This window comes from Toxorhynchites rutilus, chromosome 2 (genome assembly GCF_029784135.1).
Source record: "Toxorhynchites rutilus septentrionalis strain SRP chromosome 2, ASM2978413v1, whole genome shotgun sequence".
NCBI lineage: Eukaryota > Metazoa > Arthropoda > Insecta > Diptera > Culicidae > Toxorhynchites > Toxorhynchites rutilus.
Genome location: NC_073745.1, coordinates 209,211,609 through 209,235,476, shown reverse-complemented (window position 1 = coordinate 209,235,476; position 23,868 = coordinate 209,211,609). Strand labels below are relative to the sequence as shown.

General features: G+C 39.7%; 1 protein-coding gene across 2 annotated transcripts; it reads left to right on the top strand.

Moving 5' to 3' along the window:
* Positions 1-5,499: 5,499 nt before the first annotated feature.
* Positions 5,500-23,613, top strand: LOC129767769 (cilia- and flagella-associated protein 44). Of its 2 annotated transcripts, XM_055768955.1 has the most exons (9): positions 5,500-5,606; positions 5,676-6,148; positions 12,178-13,675; positions 13,735-14,376; positions 14,433-14,540; positions 14,635-14,670; positions 20,504-20,687; positions 20,748-22,052; positions 22,108-23,613. In XM_055768955.1, the coding sequence occupies exons 1-9, from the start codon at positions 5,500-5,502 to the stop codon at positions 23,548-23,550; spliced, it is 5,796 nt and encodes a 1,931-aa protein (XP_055624930.1). In that variant the 3' UTR covers positions 23,551-23,613. The 2 variants fall into 2 exon arrangements, with proteins under 2 accessions (XP_055624930.1, XP_055624931.1); XM_055768956.1 differs by lacking the exons at positions 5,500-5,606; positions 14,635-14,670 and having other exon boundaries at positions 6,037-6,148.
* Positions 23,614-23,868: the final 255 nt, after the last annotated feature.

Below are 23,868 nucleotides of genomic sequence, written 5' to 3'. Positions count from 1 at the left end.
TTTACTATAAAATTCCTAGTATTTCTAACAAAGCTCATCATTATAATATCAGATTATTTCCAGACACAATTTTCGTTCAAGATTTTTCAACCACTTGCAAATAACATGTATCTCCGTTACATGGAATAAATGTATTAGATAGAAAATATGGTAGATTAAAGACAGCCCTAAATCGGACAATTCATTCCTCGAGTTCGGCTCTTATAAACAAATCCGGCTGTCCTTTTTTTTTGGTATAGATAGAAGAAGATATAGGAGTGCGTTTCATCACATTAAAATCCAATTCCAGTTTCGAATAAAGATCAATTTCGCTAGCGCAAACATCAAATGGACTAACAGCACTTGTCAATTGTTTTAATTGTAGAACATTTGGGAATTTAATTTTCCGAATTCTCTCTTTTTCCTCTTGTTTGGTTAGAATATTTTTGGTTGAAATATGTGTAATATTTTTATGGGACCCCCTCTCCATTCCAGAGGAGGATGGGTTATCATACCATTATAGAAACATTTCTCATACCCAAAAGCCCTCCCATCCCAAATTGTGCTTGATTAGTTCTCGAGTTATGCAGAAATTTGTGTTTAATTTGTATGACAGCCCCCCCTTAGAGAGGGGGGTGAAGAGTCTAACCACCATAGAATCATTTATTGCACCCTAAAACCTCAGTATACCCAATTTGGTTTCATTTGTATGGCTGCCCACCTTAGAGAAGGGGGTGGAGAGGCTAACCACCAAAGAAACATTTATTGCAATATTATTTATTACAATCCTAAAACCTTAATATGCCTAATTTGGTTGCATTTGCTTGATTAATTACCGAGTAATGTAGAAAATTGTGTTTAATTTGTATGGCAGTCCCCCTTAGGGAGGGGGGTGGAGAGTCTAACCACCATACAATCATTTATTGCACCCTGAAACCTCAATATGCCTAATTTTGTTTCATTTGCTTGAATAATTCTCAAGTAATGCAGAAATTTGTGTTTCATTTGTAAGCTTTTCATATAGTTTGCCAAATACACGGCCCAGACAGAGAAAGATATATTCTCGTCCATGTTCTTCTTTATCCTCTTGGAAAACACTTTCCAACTTCATTTTATGATGAGGTGTAATATTATCACGCTTCCGTATATCACCACTGGCAGCTATATGGATAGCGTGGTCGTGTAAAATAGCTTTGCATTTCTCAAATGGAATGAGAAAAGAAAACAGAAAGAGATGTCTGCTCGCATACATACAAACCTTTTTTTAAGCTTTCAAAATAGGTCATTATTTACGCATTTCACCAGATGCACACAAAATGGCATCTTTTATGCCAAAGATGAAATGTTTTCTGCCAACGCTAGTTTGGGTGTAGCTACTGAAACGAGATAGCGCACTGTCAGTTATTGTGCCCAAACCAATAGAAAATAATGAAAACTGGCTCCACGATTTTGCTACAACACGCGGTCAACATTGTTCTGGCTCGGATCAAAGCGCGTAGAAGTATATCCTGAGGTGGGCCAACTTGCTAAAACCACTCTTCAGCCATCTTGGAAGTCTACTGTGTTTTGTTTGTAAACAAAACACAATACGCTTGTGCCCAAGCTCGCTCGTGATCAGTCTGTCTCTTTCACACTTCAAGGAAAAAATTCCCCTTCTGCTTTCTTCCGTACTGTTTTCATATACCGCTCCCCTAACCAACTTAGTGACGAAACGGCCTCACCTAGTACCATAGACTCGTCTTGGCTCGGATAAGAGGTCTGACCGAGAAACCAACAATAATTAAAACTATGGGCCCTCTTCCAGAAAACGAGACGAGCAATTCGTCTCTTCTCGTCCCGGCTTCAGACGAGCAAAATATCCCATTCCAGTACATGAGTTTCATTGAAATGTTTTATTTTAGAGATGGGCAAACCGTTCATGAACTGTTCAAAAGAACTAGTTCACCAAAAAGAGTGAACGAACGGTCGTTCTTTTTTACTGGGCAACAGTTCACATGAACTGCTAACCCAGTTCAGAACGAACTATGTACGAAGACCGCTGGTTGAACTGTGTTACAGTTCAGTTCAGAACGAACTGTACGGTGAACAATGAACTGTGTATACAGTTCAGAACGAACTGTTCACAATGACCGCTGGAGGAACTGTGTATGCAGTTCAGAACACACTGACCGCTGGCGGAACTGTGTTTACAGTTCAGAACGAACTGTGAATGGTGATCGGTGTATAAGAGGAAGGCGAGCGAACGAGTGATAGACAAATACTGCTGCAAAGCAAATAGTCCTCAAATTAACGAATGGAAACAAACGATAGCTCCATGAAATAACAAAAATAAGATGTCGGTATTATCGTTTTCATAATAAAATGCAATATTTAAGAATCCGATGGTTCTTAAACTGGATTGTTCGATTATATATCAAATAAAGTTTTAATTTGAGGATAAATATTTCAGTAAGATATGCAAATATACCTCACAAAAAAATACAGTTGAAAGCGAAACGATTCAAACTGTATTTTACAGCAGTAAATAAAAATTTGTGTAGTCGATATGAATTTTTTTTATATTATACCATATTGTGCTCGATAATTTCGAGAAAGTCTTTCGCGTTTTGGTACAGTTTTGCTATAGCAGTTATTGCAAAACATTGAAAAGAAGGCAGCGCAACGCTAGTTTGTGCTGAAAAGAATGTATCACGGCTCAAGCTAAATCAAAATTTCAAAATCATAGTTTGATTTTCTATTCTGCTAAGATATTTTTAACAAAATTCGGACATCTAATTATTGATAACAAACAGCATTTTATAAATGAAAAGAACAGTTCTACATACTATCTCACACTTTTTTATACTTGCTCTGGCATATCCCTCTAATGTACGAAAGAGTGAGTGAACTGCTCAAAAGAACTAGTTCACTTAAGTGAACGCTTGGTCACTGAACGGTTCATTAAAGTGAACCGTTTTGCCCATCTCTATTTTATTTGGTAGACTGGAGAGACTTCAGTCAGTTTTTCTGGGTATGATCAGTGATGTCAGATGAGAAGACATGTTTTTGTTTTGAGAAAAACAACAAACAATTTTGAAATTGATCAGTCGATACTCTTTTCTCAGTGCCAAAATATTAAAAAAAACATAACAAAAAGGAATATGTTTCATATATCTTTAGGTTTCATTGATATTTTTTCTCGAGCATATGGTTTATCACTCAGACGTTTTGTTATTATGGATTTATTGGGGGCAATGTTTGTTCATCTAATCAACGATTTATCAAGGAATGTTTTAAATCTATATATATATATATATATATATATATATATATATATATATATATATATATATATATATATATATATATATATATATATATATATATATATATATGTATGTATGTATTTCCAATAAAGTACTTGTTTTGAATTACTCATTTTCGTTCAATATGTGAAGACCCTTTTCGTGCCGTGTTAATATATTCAAAACAGTCATCTAGCATCCCTGGATATGAGTTCAATGTTTACATTTGGTTGTGTTGTTTGGAAGAGGCCCATTTGAAAATCTGTAAAATCTTGCAATTACTGAATTGAATTTGATGGTTGCAGTTGAAAACATACATTGTTTATGTAATACTAGTTTAGCCGTGAAACCATTTTTGAAGATAAAGGCGGAGCAGAAGAATACCGATGTTTTCAATCAACAAGGTGAACAAACTCATCAAACAAACTAGACGATTCGACTGATTCATTGACGAGCGCGGCCAAGCGGTCGTCGAACCAGACGAGCTACTCGCCTGTTTTTAGTCGAGCTCGGCTTCTGGAATATGAAAACAAAGGAGACGAGCGCTCGTCTGCTCGTCTCGTTTACTGGAATAGGGCCCTATTACTGGTTTCTCATATAGGTGTCCAATATAGAACTACACGATTCTAATTACGTCAAGTTTTGAAGTTATTCTATTTGTTTACTCCCTCGAAACGAACAGTTCAGCAACCATTCTCTACGATTCATTTTAATCGATCTCATACTAATGACAGGCATACAACTGTACTAGTGTTGTAGTTCGAAAATTGTATGTCTGTCACCATGTACAGCACTAGAACCATGTAAGCAACTCGGTACAACCGCTGTATCTGTACCGACCTGTTTCACCGTTGTACATAACTACAGTTGTACTATGCGCAGCGTCATAGACGGTTAGTGGAGGGGAGCAAAAAAAAAATCTGATCAAAACACTTGATAAACATTCTTTTCAATGACTTTCTCTTGAGTAAATAACTAAGATTGGAAAGGTAGAGGTGAAAATTGGTCAAATTTCTGATTGTCAGTTTGACTTGCGGTACAATGTACAACCAAAGTATGTCTGTCATGCTACGATGGTACCTGTACAACGCTGTACACGTACAACGCTAGTACAGCTGTATGTCGGTCCCTGGTATCAGACCTGCAAGTTTAAAAATATCCGTGCATCTCACGCTAAGGGCCACAAACCCGATTTTCACTCCCGATATTCTTCCTTCGGAATGGGAGAAAAGCCGTGGTCCGAGCGACGTACTGGCCAAAAGTTTAAAAGTCATTATGATACAGAAGAAAACAGAAATCTGAAGTCGAATCGACACATTTAATAATCGGAAGATAGAGAATGAGAATGAGAATGAAACATGATTGAAATTTTGACATTTTTATTCCAAAGCGACGCATGGTCTATTTAAAGAAAATACAAGAATATGGTCCTCCAATTCGTCCTGTAAGACCAATTCTATCTTCTAAAATATTACTTCGTCAAAAGTAACCCAAACGGGTTCGACAGTATATGCATTGGTCTGAAATCAAGTCTACGGAGCAAACACTTTCGATGCTCAATTCCGGATTGCACCGGTTTCTGGGAAGCGGATTTCGCGATAACAATTCATTCGTCTGATAGCGCCCAGTGTAAATATCTCTCCTCCAGACTGCTACAAAGTTTGAGTTCATCCTTTGCCCGCTTTTTCATCGTATAATTGAAGACTCGAGATAAGGCGTGAATCCGATGTAGATGGTACGAACTGAAATCACGTACCAGTGGGGTGCAAAGCTCGTGATTTTCTGTCTATTTTGAGAGATCCCAACACCGAAGCCGAGCCTATGCGTGGCCACCCTGCGCGGAAATTTGCAAACAAACAAATATCGCGGTGAAGAAAACAAAAACTCACGCGCTCCCTTTAGATTTCACCCCTTGGCCTAATCGTGAATCAGTAACGCGCTATTGAATGTATGCTTCAAGCGCGCTGATAAGATTGAAAACCGGTACCAGCTGGGCTCGCAAATACTGGGGGGTAAATCAATTATTTTTTCAGTACCAACAAGGCCATAACGTTATCATTCGTACTTTGGAACAATCTCGTCACGATTGATCTGTTAGGAGCGTATATGCAACAGGTGATATGAATACGAGTCGACCACCTCTTTACCGTTACTATTCCGAAATCGTGTATCCTGGCTACACTTGGCAACCAAGAAACGTTGTTTTGTTTACCGGAACAATCAAACTTCTTCCACGATGTCACACTCAGGACGTGTTTCGACGGAAGTCCCCGAAAAACCACTTATTTCCAGTGCAAGAAGAAGTTCATTATGTACTGTCCCATTGAGAATATTAGAATTTGAGTAAGATCAACAAGGTGGAATAAAGCTCATATGTTTATAAACATCAGTTTATCTCGTTCATTCAAACAGCTACTCGTACGGATATGACTGTAAGCGTCCGTTCAATCTGTGCAAAATCGATGAGAATATCCTTGTGTACGCATCTGGCAATTTAATTCACTTTTTCGACGTAACAACACAAACGGTCACCACGAGGAGAACATCAACCGGGGGTGGAATCGGATGCATTCAAACCAACCCAAACCCCGAGCTGCGTCATCTGACAATTGGCGAGAATGGTTCCAATCCACCGATTATCATCTTCAAATATCCGGAGATGACCGTGGTAAACATCCTCCACAACGGAACCACCCAGGCATACAGCAGAGTGGACTACAGTGCCGACGGAGAGCTGTTGGTATCGCAGGGATGCGATCCGGACTATATGCTAACGATTTGGAATTGGCGCGATGGTGAAATAATTCTTCGCTGCAAATCGTTCTCTAACGATGTGATTAATGTTATGTTCTCGCCGAGCGTTCCAGGACATCTGACATCTTGCGGTGAGTTTTCTATCTGAGATGGTCAATTTATGCGAAAATTTCGAGTGTGCGGCATTGAACATGACCTTTGCGTTTTTCGTAAGAAACTAAGTAACAAAGTAACTGCCGACAGATAGTACAGGTATACCCACAAACACCTTTCGATGTTCAGCCCCTCTATGCCAAACCGATATAATTGTTCTAAGATTTTAGTTGAAATCGGTTGTTTTGTTCCCTATCAAAAAATGTTAGACCGTTTTTTTCATTAGGGTGCCTATTTCCCTGTTAGGGTGATCCGATTTTTTTTCTCTTTTCAAAAATGACAAAAATGTCAAATGTTTAGTTTTCCAAATTAGCCTTTTTCAAGGCTAGAGACGAATGAACTGAGAAATTTTGAATTTTCTTGCATAATTCAAATCATTATCATCATCGCCAATAAGTGCGAACACACTTCTGAATTCACACAAGCTATCTACCAAAAAAGTTGGAAGGTCTGTGCCTAGAGCCACGGGCGGAAGCTTGACGAAGGACTTTGATTATAGGGGACAGTTGCTATTGAGCTAAGTTTTTGTAACTATTCTGAAATCCGCAAATTTAATTCTTTAAATATCCAATCGTTACTGAAAATAATCTGCCAATTCCTCTGGGAATTTAAAATTACATTCATGTGAAATAGTTTATTTTAATGTTTTCTATCCATGTAACACTGTGACCAAATACATTTGGTTTTGTGATTTTTCAATCAATCGCAATTAACAGGATAGCTTCTGAAGATCATTCTTCCCCATCAGTAGGATATTTCCGTATCCAATATTGGATGCATAAAACCTTGTGCCTCCAACGTAACGCTCACGTTTTCGAAGTTCGCCAAATAAAGTCTGCTTCATTTAATATTGGAACAAATTCTTTTGCTCATTGTGGCGCTCCTAGTGGACGGATTTGGAAACTTTTTTCACCCACGTGTCGGGAAATTCATTACCTTTCACCATGTATTTATGTCATAACACCAAACGATAGCATTTTGTAAACAACCGCCATGGAAGCCGAACGGAGAGATAAAATTGTGCACAGTTTTCTTGAAAATCCATTGTTGTCGGCATCTAAGCTAGCTAAACAGCTTAAAATGCCCAGAAATACCGTATGGCGTGTTATCAAGCAGTACAAGGAAACATTGACGACGGCTCGGAAGCCGCATTCGAAGCGTCGGAGTGGAACTGTCGACCGGAAACTGCGTGGGAAAGTCATCAAGGCCGTCAAGAGGAATCCCAATCTTTCAGACCGCGATTTGGCCAATAAGTTCCAGGCCGCTCACAGTACGGTGCGACGAATTCGTCTCCGGGAAGGAATAAGGTCATTCCGAGCCAGCAAACAGCCAAATCGGACGCTGAAGTAGAACAATGTGGCCAGAATCCGTGCTCGAAAGCTGTACGACCAAGTGCTGACCAAGTTCGACGGATGTATTCTGATGGACGATGAGACTTACGTGAAGGACTTTGGGCAAATCCCAGGTCAAAAATTTTATTTGGCGACGGCTCGGGGGGATGTACCTGCAAAATTTAAGTTCGTGTTTGCGGATAAATTCGCCCGCAAGTACATGATTTGGCAGGGGATATGCAGTTGTGGACAGAAAACCAAAGTCTTTCTCACTGACAAGACAATGACATCAGAAGTCTACAAAAAAGAGTGCCTACAGAAACGGATTCTGCCGTTTATTCGTGCCCACGACCGTCCAGTAATGTTTTGGCCGGACCTCGCAAGCTGCCATTACAGCAAAACGGTTATGGAATGGTACGCAACGAACGGGGTCAGCGTAATACCGAAGGACCTCAACCCCCCAAACTGCCCCCAGTTCCGGCCGATAGAGAAATACTGGTCAATCACGAAGCGGAGGCTTAAGGCAAAGGGAAAACTTGTTAGGAACATGACTCAAATGAAGAACTGGTGGAATCAAATCGCCAAAACGGTGGACGAAAAGGGTGTGCGCCGCCTAATGTGCCGTATTACGGGAAAAGTACGAGAATTTCTTCGAAACAGCAATGAATAATTTTTTAAATTTTTTTTATGAAAGAGTAAAGAAAATGCTACATTTGTATGAAAAACAAATTATGAATTCGTTAATAAATGACTGAACTACACGCAATTGTTTGTGTTCCAATATTAAATGAAGCAGACTTTATTCATTCATTCAGGATGAATTCAGATTCAACTTCAAACAAATGATCTCTAAATCAACGATAGTCCTACGTCACCGTTGCGGTTATACCATAGATATAACCCACTTCCTGTTTTTTTTTTTTGAATTTTCATTTGTTCATAAAATAAGTTACAATCATCTGTTTTAAGTCAAATATGCGCCGTTTTGTTCGATGACTTGTTTCCAACGAGATGCCAACTTCATAATACCCCTGTTATAGAAGCTCGCTTCCTTATTGGCAAAAAACTCGGATAGCCAATTTTCACAGGCCTCTTTTGTGGCTAACTTCTGACTACCTAGCTCGTTCGCTATGGACAAAAACAGGTGGTAGTCACTTGGTGCAAGGTCCGGATTATACGGCGGATGCAAAAGAACCTCCCATCCGAGCTCCCGGAGCTTCTGGCGCGTCACCAAAAAAGTGTGTGGCCTGGCGTTGTCCTGATGGAAGACAATGTGGCCTCTGTTTATCAAAGATGGCCTCTTCTTCATGAGTGCTACCTTCAAGCGGTCCAGTTGTTGGCAGTACAGGTCCGAATTGAGCGTTTGGCCATAGGGAAGCAGCTCATAATAGATTATTCCTTGACAATCCCACCAAACACACAGCAGAACCTTCCTGGCCGTTAATGAGGGCTTGGCCACCGTCTGAGCCGCTTCAGCGGGTTTCGACCACGACCGTTTGCGCTTCACGTTGTCGTGAGTGACCCACTTTTCATCGCCAGTCACCATCCGCTTCAGAAACGGGTCGATTTTGTTGCGATTCAGCAGCGATTCACATGGGTCGATACGGTCAAAGATGTTTTTTGCGTCAACGTGTGTGGCACCCATACATCGAGCTTCTTTGTGAATCCAAGCTTCTTCAAATGGTTAATAACGGTTTGATGACTTATCCCCAGCTCTTGGCCGATGCTACGGCTGCTACTATGCCGGTCTTTCTCAGCTAATTCAGCGATTTTGTCGGAATTTTCGACGACAGGCCTTCCGGAGCGTGGCGCATCTTCGACGACCTCTACACCAGAACGAAAAGGTTGAAACCATCGTTGTGCGGTGGAAATGGAAACTGTATCGGGTCCATAAACTGCACAAATTTTATTGGCAGCTTGAGATGCATGTTTGCCTTTGTCATAGTAGTACTGTAAAATATGTCGGATTTTCTCTTTATTTTGCTCCATATTTGCGACACTATAACTCACGAACGACTTAACCAAACAAAACACTGTCAAGGACTATATTATAATACCTTTCCAACAAGCTATAGTATGACTCGATACAATAAATACAACTAGAACTACGCGCTTACAACGACACCTCGCGGAAATACCGCAGGACTTTTTTGACAGCCTAATATATAACCCACCCCTTTTTTTGACGTAGGACTACGTCTAACCGGAAGATATAGGGGGTGAAATGGAAATCTAGGCACTGAACAAGTAGGAAAAAATGCAAGATTTGGAACGCTTATAACTCGAGCTTTTCTCAATAGATCGCAAAGGTTTTTGCATCAATTGATAGGAAATATATCTACGCATCTATCATAATGAATAACATTTCATTTTTCTTGAGATAAATAAATGAATAATTGTGAAATATCAAGCATTGTCAAAATGCACTATGTGCCCATTTTTGATTGGCCCATTTTGTGCTCCTCAAATCGTACCGACCAAAACGGGCAACCAGAGCAGCAGCGAAATAGAATGAAGCACGATTGGAAAGGAAAAAGAAAAAAATGAACGAAACATTGGTCGCAGTCTCATACATGCGTAATTCTCGAGCCAGCCAGTCAGCTTAAAAATCCCCGCTCCGCTGCCGTAACGATCATTCTCATTCAAACCGTACACCACATCGGTTCGCATCACATCACATCAACAAACCAACCCAAGCAGCCATGTCTGGACATGGTAAAGGAGGAAAAGTGAAGGGAAAGGCAAAATCCCGCTCGAACCGTGTTGATCTGGAGTTCCCCGCAAGGGTAGCTAGGCCGAGCGCGTTAGTACCAGTGCACCGGTCCACCTAGCCGGCGTTATATAGTTTCGGCCGCCGAAGTGATCGAGTTAGCTGGCAAAGCTGCTCGCGACGATAAGAAAACCCGCATTCGGAACAGAACACATTCGGTTCGGTGGACATCAAGACAACAGGCAGTTGCAGCGAGTGGCAAACGCAATCGCAAAACGGCATCAGGTAGCAGAAGAAAAAAGTTTGTTCTTTATACAAACTGCTTTGGTGGCAAATCCAGAACAAGGCGGCATCGAGGACGTTCGAAATGGTTTTTTTCAAAACCACGAGTACTAAGTTTTCTAAATTGGAACCATTCCATAAAACAAGGCGCTTTTCAGGGCCATTAAACCTTCCAAAAAAGAGTTTAGGAAATACAGTTCAATGCTTTCTAAAACATTATCCAAAATAATAATAAAACACAAATAGATTTTTTCATCATTTGTTTGCCAGGATCTGATGAGTATGTGAATTTGGCAGTTGTTCTGAGCTTATTGATAGTTGGGGACTTTCCTGATTATTCAATTTTCACCAATTCTTAAATTGTTTCCAGATTGAAAGTACAGTAATTTACAATTAGTTCGACATTTAGCTAATTGGACGGACATGTAATGCGACTTATTTAGTTGGACATTTTTGTAAACATAGAGATCCAAATTATGACCCCACATTGAAAGTCGACACTGTACCACTGTCATCGCAAATGTTCAATTACAGGTTAAAATTACCTCCAATCCGATACTGAGTGGTGGTAATGCGACATGCCATTGAATGTAATTTACTGTAAAATATGTCACAAGCTGGATGGGAAGAAATTTTCCAACTGTGAAAGCTGTGGCGAGTGGCAAATGCAATCGCTAAACAGAAAGGTTTAGCCGAACAAGATGGGGATATCGAGTGATAACAAAACAATAAACTCTTTAGATTGAAGATAATTTTGTGATCCTGAAAAGGACCCTTTTTAGCCTGCATGTGAATCCAACGAGCGAACAAATCGTAATGAATGTATTTTTTTGCCATCGCTCCCTTTTAACGCTTATTCGTTCGTCTCGTTGGACTCGCCCCTCTGGCTGAGTCTGCCGATTTGTCTCTATCCTATGAGTGTGTACCGCTAGAGTATAAAACACGCGGACCCCAAAAAAATATCTTATTTTCTTTCAAACCGTAAACCCGTGTGGTTGTACGGCATCGGCATCGTGGACGTAACAAAGGAGGACAAGTTAAGGGAAAGGCAAAGTCTCACTCGAACCGTGCAGGTTCCCAGTTCCCTGTTGGTCGCATTCACTGATTACTCCGCAAGGGTAACTAGGCCGAACGGATTGGTGCCGGAGCACCAGTATGCCTAACAGCGATTGTAGAGTTTCAGCTGTCGGAGTGCTCGAGTTGGCTTGCAAAGCTGCTCACGACAATCAGAAAACACGCATCAAGAACAGAGCAGCTTCGGTTCGGCGCTCATCAAGGCAACAATTAGTTTCAGTGAGTGGCAAAGTGTTTCACCGGCACGTCGCATTAAATGTAATTTACTGAACAACATGTCACAAGCTGGATGGGATGAAATTTTCCAATTGTGAAAGCTGTGGCGAGTGGCAAACGCAATAGCTAAACAGGAAGGTTTAACCGAACAAGATGGGAATATCGAGTGATAACAAAAACACAACACCAAAGGTTCTTTTCAGAACCATCAACATATTCATAAAGAGTAAACAGTAAACTAATCCATTTTTCAGGTAGATAGGTAGGTATTCACGTAGGAGAAGAAAATAAAACAATATATTTAACAAAAGCTGTCCCCTTTGTATAGTCCTACGTCACTCCGGTTATGTCCCCGACATTACCCACCCGTCTTTTTTTTTATTTCTTTCAATAGGGCTCGGCCACATAAAATTCTGGAAGATGGCCCAAACGTTCACCGGTTTGAAGCTACAGGGCGAGTTGGGTCGATTCGGTAAAACGGAAATTTCCGACATCGTTGGTATCCTACCACTGGCCGACGAAAAAGTGCTGTCTGGTTGCCTTTGGGGAAATGTTCTCGTGTGGGAAGCGGGACTAATCAAGATGGAGGTTTGTCGCAAGGGCAGAAAGCCTTGTCATCTGGGACCCATCACCCAGATCAACATACGCGAGGGAGAAGTGATGACCTGCGGGATGGATGGTTACATCAGAATTTGGTTCTGGGAAACGGTAGAGCTTGCGGATCCACCGGACGACGATCGGGTCGTCCAAATCGAACCGATTATGGAATTTAAAATTGGAACAGAAACGTACAATAGTGAGCTGATGTGTTTGATTCGCAAAGAAGGAGATTTCCAGTGGTATGCGCAAGATGGATACGGAGGAATCTGGTTGTGCGATATCACTCCAGCTTACAAACCGGCTCCTGCACGACAGCTCCTGAAATGTCACTCTGGACCTATAGGCACAGTTCAAGCAAGTCCCTCCACTCACCATGTAGCCACACTCGGAAGCGACGGCAGATTATTTCTCTATGATTATTTGAAGCGTGAAAGGATTTTCGATTACCAATTCTGCTCCAGGGGTCGAGCGATGATATGGCTCTCGACTGCACTTGATCCAACCGGTCTGATCTTAGTTTTAGGCTTCGAAGACGGGATTATTCGTATCATTGCCATCAATCTAAAGAGCACAAAACCAGAAAACTTTGTGAATATAATTCAGATTCTGAAATCTCACTCAGAGGCGATTACCACTCTTTCAATAAATGACGATCAAACGATCCTCGTTTCGGGATCTGAAGATAAATCGATTTTTGTGCATCACCTTATCCGCGGAGCCCCTCATGTAACGATAGAACCAATCGGTCTGGTCTACACACCGTCGGCCGTTTCCACGATCAGCTGGAAACCGAATGAGGAGGCAACAGCTCTTATTGGATGTCGTCACGGACAGATCCTGGAGGTGGCACTTCCTGATAAGCCCCAACCTTACACCGATATATCATACCATCTGAAGGAAATCAACATAAGGCAGTTAACTTTCCAATCCGTTAAGTCTGAAATAAGAAGAAACATTCGAATTGCGGAGATTGAGAACAAGAAGCAGCTGAAACGTTTGAAGAAAATGAAATCGTTGGAAAAAATACGTGCCGAGAATCCAGCAGTAGAAATCGACGATGAAGCGTTTCTTGAAGATTCAGATGATGAGGAGGAATTGGAACCTCTGTATATTCCTAAGATACCCAACGCTGTTTTGTGGGTACAATATTCCAGTGAGAACACTTTGTGGCTATCAATGGGAGAATATGACGCAGGATTTGTTTACGAATATGATTTCTACGATGAAGACCCTGTCTCATGTACACCTATTCCCGGAGCAGAGGATGTTGAGATTACAACTTATATTCGCTAGTGAGTGTATTATTTCACCATCGGTAAGAATTTTAGAATAAATAATTACATTATTCCAGCCATAATTCCTTGATGATCTTTGGAATGGGGGACGGTTCCATACGGGTGAATCGCATGAAGAACGACTTCCGTGATTGGAGTGACTATTGGACACTAAATATGCACAACAATCTTGACGGGAAGGTAACTGGAATGACATTCAGCTACGATCAGCGGTATCTCTTTAGCGTTGGAACAGATGGCAACTTGTTCTCATATAAATGGTTTGACGATGCCGTTCTTCCCACTCCGGCGAAGACGAGCCCGTTGGAGAAAGAAGTGACATGTGTTGACGATATTGATGATCCAACGTCTCTGTCTTTGGAGCAACAAAAGATCAAGCAGGAAAACGACAGAAAGGCGAAATTGGCCAACGACCGGAAGAATGAAGTCATAAACAAAGTCGCGGAATATCGAAAACAATTTGAAGAAATTCTGAAGAAGAACGAAGCACTGCCGGAATCCCAAAGAATACCGATGGATGATTTCATTCTGGACGAAAGAATCACAGCAGATTTGAAGCAGCAGTTGGAAGCGGAAATGGATCTCGTGCGACGCAAGACTGCATTCGATGTGGAGAGAGCACGACTGACAGGCGAAAAGCTGAAGAAGTTCTTCCTCGACGAATTGGAAAGCATACCGATTGAGGTGCTAGGTATCAGGTAAGACCAATAATATAATTTTTCGAAGATAGTGGAGTAATTTCGTTGAATGACAGGGTGCCGAACTCTGTGAAATCATTCCGGATTGGAAAACTGAACGATGAGTTTTATCAAACTGTTGTGGATTTGGAGGAACGAATGGAGGAAGAAGAGGCACGGAGAAGGTATGTTATATGGTTATTCAATGTGGAAAACGCTGTACCTTAAACATGATAATATGTTTGAAAATTGACCTTTTTTAAATTTCTCTTTTGCAAGACGATTCGTGGAATTGTGTAAAACTCCGGAAGACAGGTTAAATATTATATATATAGTATTTTCACAGCTGTATAGTATGCACAAATTCTCAGTTTCAGTCCTATTTTCACGCAATTAGTCAGCTTTTCTTAGCGAATAGTTTTAGAATGATTTTGTTTTTTTTGCGATTTTTATAAGCGATTCAACGTTACTGGGCCACAAACTTGAAATATTTATTTTACTCATTAGCATTTTAGTTGTAACAGAGCCGAATTGAAAAGTGTACATGTTAAATGTTTATGGTACCGTCGTTGGGGGTGCAATTGGGTCCAAAATGGAGAAAGTTACTATTAGTAATATCTTGACAAATATTGCGAATATTTTTGAAAACTGTGGGCCGTTTAGTAGGAGACATATTTCCACAACATCCAATCAATATAGTTAAGTATAGTACAAATAGTTATTATTTAATAATTCATCAGAGTTTGATGTTCAAATAGCCATCAAATAACACCTCAGAAAAAGTCTCAAGCCCAGCATTGTACAGAACTACTAAAGTTGTAAATATTGGGCGGAATTATTCTTTAAAGTTTTGTCAGATGAGTCATTACTAATTTTGAACATCAGAATATTTTTCCATTCGAATTTCGATATTTTCGAAATAATCTCTTATTTACACTGAGTGGGGGTGAGAATGGATCAAGCACAAAATTGAATTTCATGCCAAACCGATATAGAGATTGGCAGATTGTCATGAAAATTGGTAGTCTTTCCTCATCGTAAGATATTAGATATTACTGGACATTAATATTTTTTTAATTTTTTCATCAGAGTGGCCATTTCCATTTTATGGTGGACCGAAAAATCAGCTTTTTCCCATTTTTCCAAAAATAATTCATAACTTTTGAACAATTTAGATGATCGATATATCAAATCAAAGCCAATGAGCCTTGTTTTGTTTGAAAAATGTGACACTTGAAAAAAAACCAGATTTTGTTTTCGTAATTAATCATTTTAATTGTTTTTCATGGCTTACATGGTTTCGGAACTAAGGTCACCAAATTTAAAAAAAAAATTCTTGAAAGCTGAGGTTTTTTTACATAACATATCCGAATATCAGAGAAGTGTTTTTGTCTTTTTCGAGTAATTTTGCAAAGTTAACATGTTTTCAGTTTTCGTTCAATATTTCTAGGCGACTGGACAACATGGACTAAAATCCAAATTTTGTGCATATGTGGTATTTCATGTGGCTTCAAAATGGTATATCGATTATCTGAATCGGTCCAGTAGTGTAAAAGTTATGAATTTAAAAAAGGCAATTTTGGAAAAATAGCAAAAATTATTTTTCGGACCACCGGTTAATTTTGAAAAATCATAACTCAATAACACAAAATGACGCATCTCTGAATTTTGGATATGTTATCTAAAAAAATATCAGCTTTCAAGAAAAAAATTAAAACACAGCACCCTTGGTCCCGAGACAATGTAAACTATAAAAAAATACAATCAATAATTTCAAGACCAAAATCCAAAATTTCTGCATTTTGGCTCCAATTTAATTTGTCGATCATCTGAATCGGTGCAGTAGTTCAAAAGTTGAGTTTTAAAAAAAGTAATTTTTGGAAAAAATGAGAAAAAAAATATGTTTCAGACCACCCAAAATGGAAATGGTCACCTATTTAATTTAATATGTAGGTCATCCGAATCAGTACAGTAAAAAAAAAGTTAAAAAAGTAAAAAAGTCATTGTTGGGAAAAAGAAATGTTTTTTGGGCAACTTTAAAATGGAAATGATTACCCTAATGATAAAAAATACGGGACTAATGTTTTGCGATAAAGAACAAAATTACCACTTTTTGCGAAAATCTGAGAACCACTACATCGGTTTGACATGAAATGGCTGCATACAAGCCCCGAAATCTTCGAAGGTGAAAAAAGAAGACCGACTCTATCTCAGTAGCTTCATTTCGACTAGAACTGCTTCGGCAGTCTCCGTTAAAAAAAACAGAATTGACTAAAAAATGAGTTGACTAGCGTTGACTGGCGAGGATGACTGATGAATTGGTGCAGTCAGTGGTTATTCTAACTGACGCGACTAATGAATACAAATCTGCCTCTTTATTCAACTGACTTCAATCCACATTTCTACCCCCTAGGAACGAAATTGTTACCCGCGTACGCAATCTTATTTTTACGTCCATCTAAAGGGATACGGAAACATGATTTCTGATGCAAAAAAGTACTTACCCCATCAATGGACGGTTTATTGTCTACCCATAGTGAACTCAAACCAACGAACTTGGGCATTTATCAAGTATGCCATAAAGGTATTCGCGTTAGTATTAGTAAATAGCGTGCAAAATAGCACACACACACTGCACGCTATTTCATACGTGTGAGTAATTTTCGTGTACGATACGAAACAATCTAGCTCACCTGTAGCGTATGTCACACCACGTTGAACTCAAACATCGATGCATACATACATGATACATGAGAGAGAGAAAGAGGAACGGATTCGTTTTGGGGAAAGTCACTTCAAAATGCAATGAAGACAATTTGACTGGGAAGAATGAAATGATATTGGGAGATAGCGACTAAACTCCCGACTGACTGTTTAGTCGTTTGGCGGTGAAACTGCGTGAAAGAACCAAAAGTCATTTCCGACTGAATACGGATATAGTCAGTTAGATAGTCAGCTGACTATCCTCAGTTGACTATGACTATGCCGAGCCCTGGCTGTATATAAACATTTCCATCGCACTTCTAGGTGGATTGACACTATTTTCGTAGCTCAAATAATCATTCAAGAAAGTTATATGTTATCTTGAAATTATTGAGAAATTTATTTCTAAACACAATGCCTTATAGAAAGTAATACTCACTACTTTGACTCATTTTTAGGGATGAGATTGGGTCAACTTTCATTTAATCGTAGTTCAGTGAATAATTAGTATTATTCAACAATTCTTTGAACACTTACGAGTGTTCATTATTAGAGAACATTTCTACGTAATCAGAATTGTATTTTACTCTAATTTACGATAGTTATTCAACAAAAAGTTCGAAAACTACCTTTTATGCCCCATTTTCACCCCCATCGACGGTATCTATGAATTTCCATTTATGGATATTGTTTTTCAAATCATCGTTTTTCATCGAATTTTTTATGTGTGTATGATAAGCTGTAATTTTGTATCAAATGAGTTCCTAGTTTTGGAATATGCTACACTCTTTTTTTTTTGACGTTGGACTACGTCTTACCGGAATATATGGGGATAAAATGAAAACCTAAACACAGAACATGCAGGAAAGAATGAATGATTTCGAGTTCTTATAACTCGCTTATTTCTAAATAGATCGGAAAGATGTTGCATCAATTGATAGAAAATATGTCTACGCGTCTATCACAATTAATACAATGTTATTTTCCTGAGATAAGCAATTGAATAACTGTAAAATGTCAAGCGCTATCTAAATGCCCAATGAGATACATATAGAGGTGGAGCAGTAAGCGAAGTGTATCTGTATTGGCAAGCCAAATATCGTGTCGCAATTTTTTGCATTTAATATGGAATGTATATGGAAGAAACAAAACAATGTTGAAAGCACTTACGGTTGCATGATAATTTGAGCCAAAATTCTCATGAAATCATTCAACTTGTTGTTTTTTAACAGATGACAATTATATCGTGGCTTATTTCGATTATTCATGTAGTAAAAAGGCCCAGAGAGCAGTCGTATGCTTAGTTCTCGAAAGCAGTAACATTTCCGGTGAAATTTAGATTAATTGGCGATTATTATCTCACAACATACACGCAGACACTGAGAGCCTTCGAAACATCAACTTCATAACGGTAAAATAATGAAACTTCGTTTGTTTCTATGAACGTGGGGGAGTGAAAATGGCACATGGAAATATCACTTTTATCCGTCTTTTTCGACGTGATTTCACAAATATTCACTTCACGCTATCACATTAGCCTCATATTCAGCGGGAGCTCTACAAAAATGTACGATTTTAATTGATAAATTACTTATTGAAAATAGCATTTTTACATGGATGTGGTGGGTAACCAAAGATAAACACAACGACTGACGTCACTATTTGCGAAATAGTTATGGCAGCGCATGCTATGTCGCTCGAAACTCGACCATCTTCATTACCTTTTTTCCAGGATATTGATAAATGCCCTAACTGCCCCGTTTTGATTGGCCCAATTCACGGTTTCCCCAACACAACCATCAAAACCAAGGTGCCTGGGTAAATTGGCATTGCAACTGTCTCCGTAAACAAAGGAAAAGAAGAAGAAGACATTGCAAATATAAACAAGTTGGAGGAACTTTTGTTCCCACCGAAGTATGTTCCCAAACACAGCCATCATAACCAAGGCGCAATACATTACATGGCGTTTGTTAAAATTCTCTACTTAAACAGCAGATATGTTGAATTCAATTGAATTCGAAAATTGTTTCATTCAATCAATAAATTATTGATCAATATAAACAAATGATTACGGAGCCAACGATAGTCCCACATCAACCTTGTGGTTATTTCATAGATATAACCATTTTTTGTGAGGAAGGTGGAAGTCTATCTTTAGAAGTCGACATGTTGACTGGGTAGTGTGAGCTAACTATTTTCACTGTGAATGAATTCTCATGATTTGCATATCAATCGAATCGGAAATCCTCTAGGATTTGTTTGTTATGCTATACATCACAATTCGCTAATCTCTAAACGGTTAAAATTCATGAAAACTGGAAGAACTTCCTTTTTTTCCATACATTTGTTCTGCCGATTTTTGTGCTAACCCGTATTTCGAATGCTTATAACTCGAACATTTCTTAACAGATCAGAAAGATGTATGCATCAATTGATAGGAAATATTTTTACGCGTCTATCACACTTCATAAAATCTTATTTTTGAGATGGACATGAGATGGACAATTGAATAAATGTAAAATGTCAAGCGTTATCTATACGCCCGAACTGACAAGTTTTGATTGGCCCGATTTAAGATTTCCCCGACACAGCGTAAAAATTGGATTTTGGCACTAAATCGATTGAAAAAAAAACTCATCAATCCATCATGGAATGACTGAGCAATAAGCGTTTGAAATTGGACAATTCCCACGATGCGCTCCATTTTCGATTTTCAATTTCTACCCCAATATGACGTAATCCTACGTCAGATACAGGGTTATGAACATGAATTTCATCTTAAAAGATTATTTCTTTTTTTTTATCCCATTTATTTATTTTAGTCTCATTAGTATTTTAGCTGTAACAGAGCCGAATTTTAATCGTGTACATGTCACATTGTTATCATATCTATAATTATAGCACGTTACACAGTTGCCATTCGCCAGTATTCCTTCTATACCATTGCATATGGTACATTTACACAGTAGCCATTTAGGCGTAAGAGTATTCTTTCTGTTCTTCCATTATCCAGTTAGACCGGACAGCGGGGACAGTTGATATGATCATTGTTGAGTTATTTATAGAACAGCAGCCCGATGTTTCTTGCAGAGCAGAGCAGTTGTATGGATGAATCGATCTTGTTTCGACCGTGGATCGATCTCCATCGCTGATGATTGTTGCGTGGACGTAGCTATTCTGTAACAACACAAAGATGGTCAATGAGGGCCCTGAATTTTGAACTCACGATCGATCGCTTACTAAGCGAACACGCAACCAATGTGGCTACGGAGACCCCCGATTAATTCTTGTTGAGTTGCCAGATTGGTTTTATGTAAAAATATGAATCCACCATAGTTTCAACTAGTAACGCACTTTTATTGATTGTAACACTTACTAAATTGTCAATGAAATTAAAAATCTTTAATGCATCTCATCTCTGTTTTCTTTTGTAACAATCCCTCAGAATGATGAAAGTCACTGATCACGCCAAGTTTGAACACCGAGAGGACTCCCAAAGCGGTCGAAAGGAGTCATTCTTGGATGGGCTTACCCAGTCAACCATTGATTTGAGACTGGAAACGAAAATGCGAAGATTATTGGCTAAATATCGCGACCGAAAGTCGAAGGAACAAATGCGTAAACTTGAGGTACCATGCCCTTAATTAGTCTTGTTCTAGAAAACTTAAAATACCAATCCATAATTTCAGTGGGAAGACCTGAAGAGCAAAAAGCCGGACCCAAACGTGAACCATCCCGACGATGATGCTGCCATCAAGGAAGCCGAGAACACAATCGGCGATTACAAGCTGAAGACCGACCCGGAGTACGAACCTAACGAGGAGGAATTAGAGACGACTATGGCGAAGTATCGCGACCTGCTGCGGGTGAGGGAGGAATTGTTTACCATACGACACGACTACAATCAGCGGGTGTTTGCATTGCGCGATAAAAAGAAGGAGCTAATAGAGTATATCGAGCGCAAGAAGAAGAAGCTGTTTGAGATACACGAAGAGCTCCCGGAAAACCAACGAAAAATGCCTCCGGTTGAGGTTAGTTTCAACATGAGTGTGGAATACCCTGAGAATGATTTCACCCTGGATAACGGACTTGGCGCAAGTTCAGCCCAAGATGATGACCAGAAGCAGATTGAGCTAGAAGTGGGAAGCACTGCATACGTTGAACGAATGCAAAAGTATGTACTAGGTCTAGCACCGTCCCCCGATGGTACTCCTTACACACCCTTGGGAACGGAGTGGGAGAAAGAGATGCGTGAAATGAGGCTCATGAAGAAACTGTTTAAACAGGATAAGCTCATCGAAAAAATGGCGAAACGAGCCGATGATTTTGATCAAGAACTAATTGAACTAGCCGAGCATCGACTAGAAATCGAGGTCAATACAAAATACCTCGAAATCTATCAGTTAACACTCTATCAGGAGTTATGGATTTTGAAAGACTTCGAAAAAATCGAACGCAAAATGATTAGTGCTGTGGAAGATTTAACCCTCGAACGAAACAACTTCCAAAAGGCAATAATTGATGCGAAAGACTGTATCGAACAACACAAACAGGACATGGAACAGATTCGAGTCGAGCAGAAGGCAATTATTCAGCAATTCATCTCTAGCTGTTCGGAAAGCAACTTCTTACCATTCCTGAAACGTATCTTCAAGAAAAAGTACAAACCATGCAGGATCAACAACAGCGAGAGGGATGAAACGGAATCCTCGAGCGAGTATTCCTCTGAGGATTTGGATGCGTTGGAAAACGCCGTTGACAATGAAATCAGCAAGATCTTCCTCAACGAACAGCCATGCCCCGTCGGTTGTGATCCAGCGCTATACGAGCTGGCCATTCGGTTGAGAAATGAAAAAAATGATTTGGAGAAAAAATACTACGAGGAGAACAAAGCGCTGAATGAAACGACTAAAAATATGGAAAATCTTAAAATGAAGCTGGCGTACGTGCAGACAAGATTGACCGATAAAAACAGGGAACTGTTGAAATTACGGGTAAGAATCATTCTAAAGTTGTTCTGAGTTTGTAACAAATTACTTTTTTTTCAAGCGAGAAAAACAAGCCAGGGTGAACGACATCAACACTTTGGTCATATTGAAAATGGATCAAATGCAGTACTTCCGAACGGAAACGGAGTTTTATGACATCGAAAATAGTCTGCTTTTCAATAATGACAAACTGATGAAGTTGTACTCTCGGGTTGGACAGCTTGCAATGGAGACCCTGGAAACTAAACGGAAGCATCGTATCAATGTGGTACATTTGGCGAGAATGAAGACGGACATCAAATTTATGAATCAGCAGATAATCGATTTGAAGGAAAATATCAACGAAGCGATGATCAAAAAGTTCGGAAGAATAGTCAATTTGGATGAATTGGAAGAAACGATTCTGAGGAAGTTTGCTTTCGAAATGCGAGCCAACATGGACGATGTGAAGCGAAGCTACGCTGAGAGGACAAGAGATCTTAAACGTATTTACTCCAAGAAGCAGGATGAATTGACAAGAGTCATCCAGGAGGGAACTGAGAAACTGCATGTGCTGACGGTCCTGCAAGAGGAGTATAACAATCTCACCAAGATGTTAGCACACCAGAAGAAGCTCCTGGAGAAGCAGGAACTGCCTCAGCCAAGCTACGAAGCCGACTTAGCAAAACTCAAAGAAATCGCCAAGGCTCAAAAGGAACAGATCAATATGCTGCAGCGAGAAATACGAACCCTTAGCATCAAATGTAAACCACTTAGTACGGATACCGGGCAAATGGTTGAAACAGTTGCAGTCCAAGCACCAACGAAGCGAGCGAAAGCTCTGGATGACTCCACGTTTCCAAATGTTATGGACTCGGCCCCTCCCAGCACCAGAGCCAGTTCCCCCGATAACTTCCTGTACAACGAAATCTCCTCCCTGGTGTACGATTTCCTCATGGAACATCTCGGTACAATTGTGCAGAAATCCGACATCAAGCGGGTAGTCACCCACCTGTCGCACTATCTATCCAATATCATTGCCAATTTCGCGCCAGAGCACGCGAATGACTTACTGCCACACATAATAGAAAACTTCAAGTCATTCATTCCGGAAGAACTGCTGCTAACGATCCCTCCTCAATCGATCGCTGAACTGATTGAAAATATATTCCGCACCTTCAAAGAAGGTTACGACATTGATACCAAAGAAATCCTAAATGAAATCGTCAACAACAGCTTGGAGATGCGACCTCCGGCCTCACAAAACTATTCCCACAACATTCTGGCGGATATTCTGAAACAGGTACTCTCGACACTACATGTGTCAGATGTAAATCATCCTGAAACCATAAACTTTATAGCAACCGGGCTCCGTAATAAGCCCGAAATCGATCCTTCGGCAGTGAACGTTGCACAGCTGTCCTCCGAACTGTACCAATACGCCTCGGAAAATATGGTCGACGATGTCAACCAGGAAACCATCCAACAAGTCGTCGAGGGTATACTACAGCTCAGTGCAAAATAAGACCTAGAGTGATAAGTCGCATGCGAAATAATATTATCTCTTCATATGAAATGCATATTGATAACCGGTTTGGAATAAACTTTTGGAAAAACACGGTGACGAAAAATTGATTTTATTGTGCTTTCTAACAACCGCTTATCATATGGTCACGATTATTTTAAGAAACATGAATGGCGTTTATTTATATTTTCGCTCATGCAAAAATCACATCGAACGTCACTGATACTGGTATGCTGACGCAATAACACAACCGTCATAACGAACGGATGCTACCCATCCCATTTATAAATAAGAGGCGTAACGGTAAAAAAAACATCA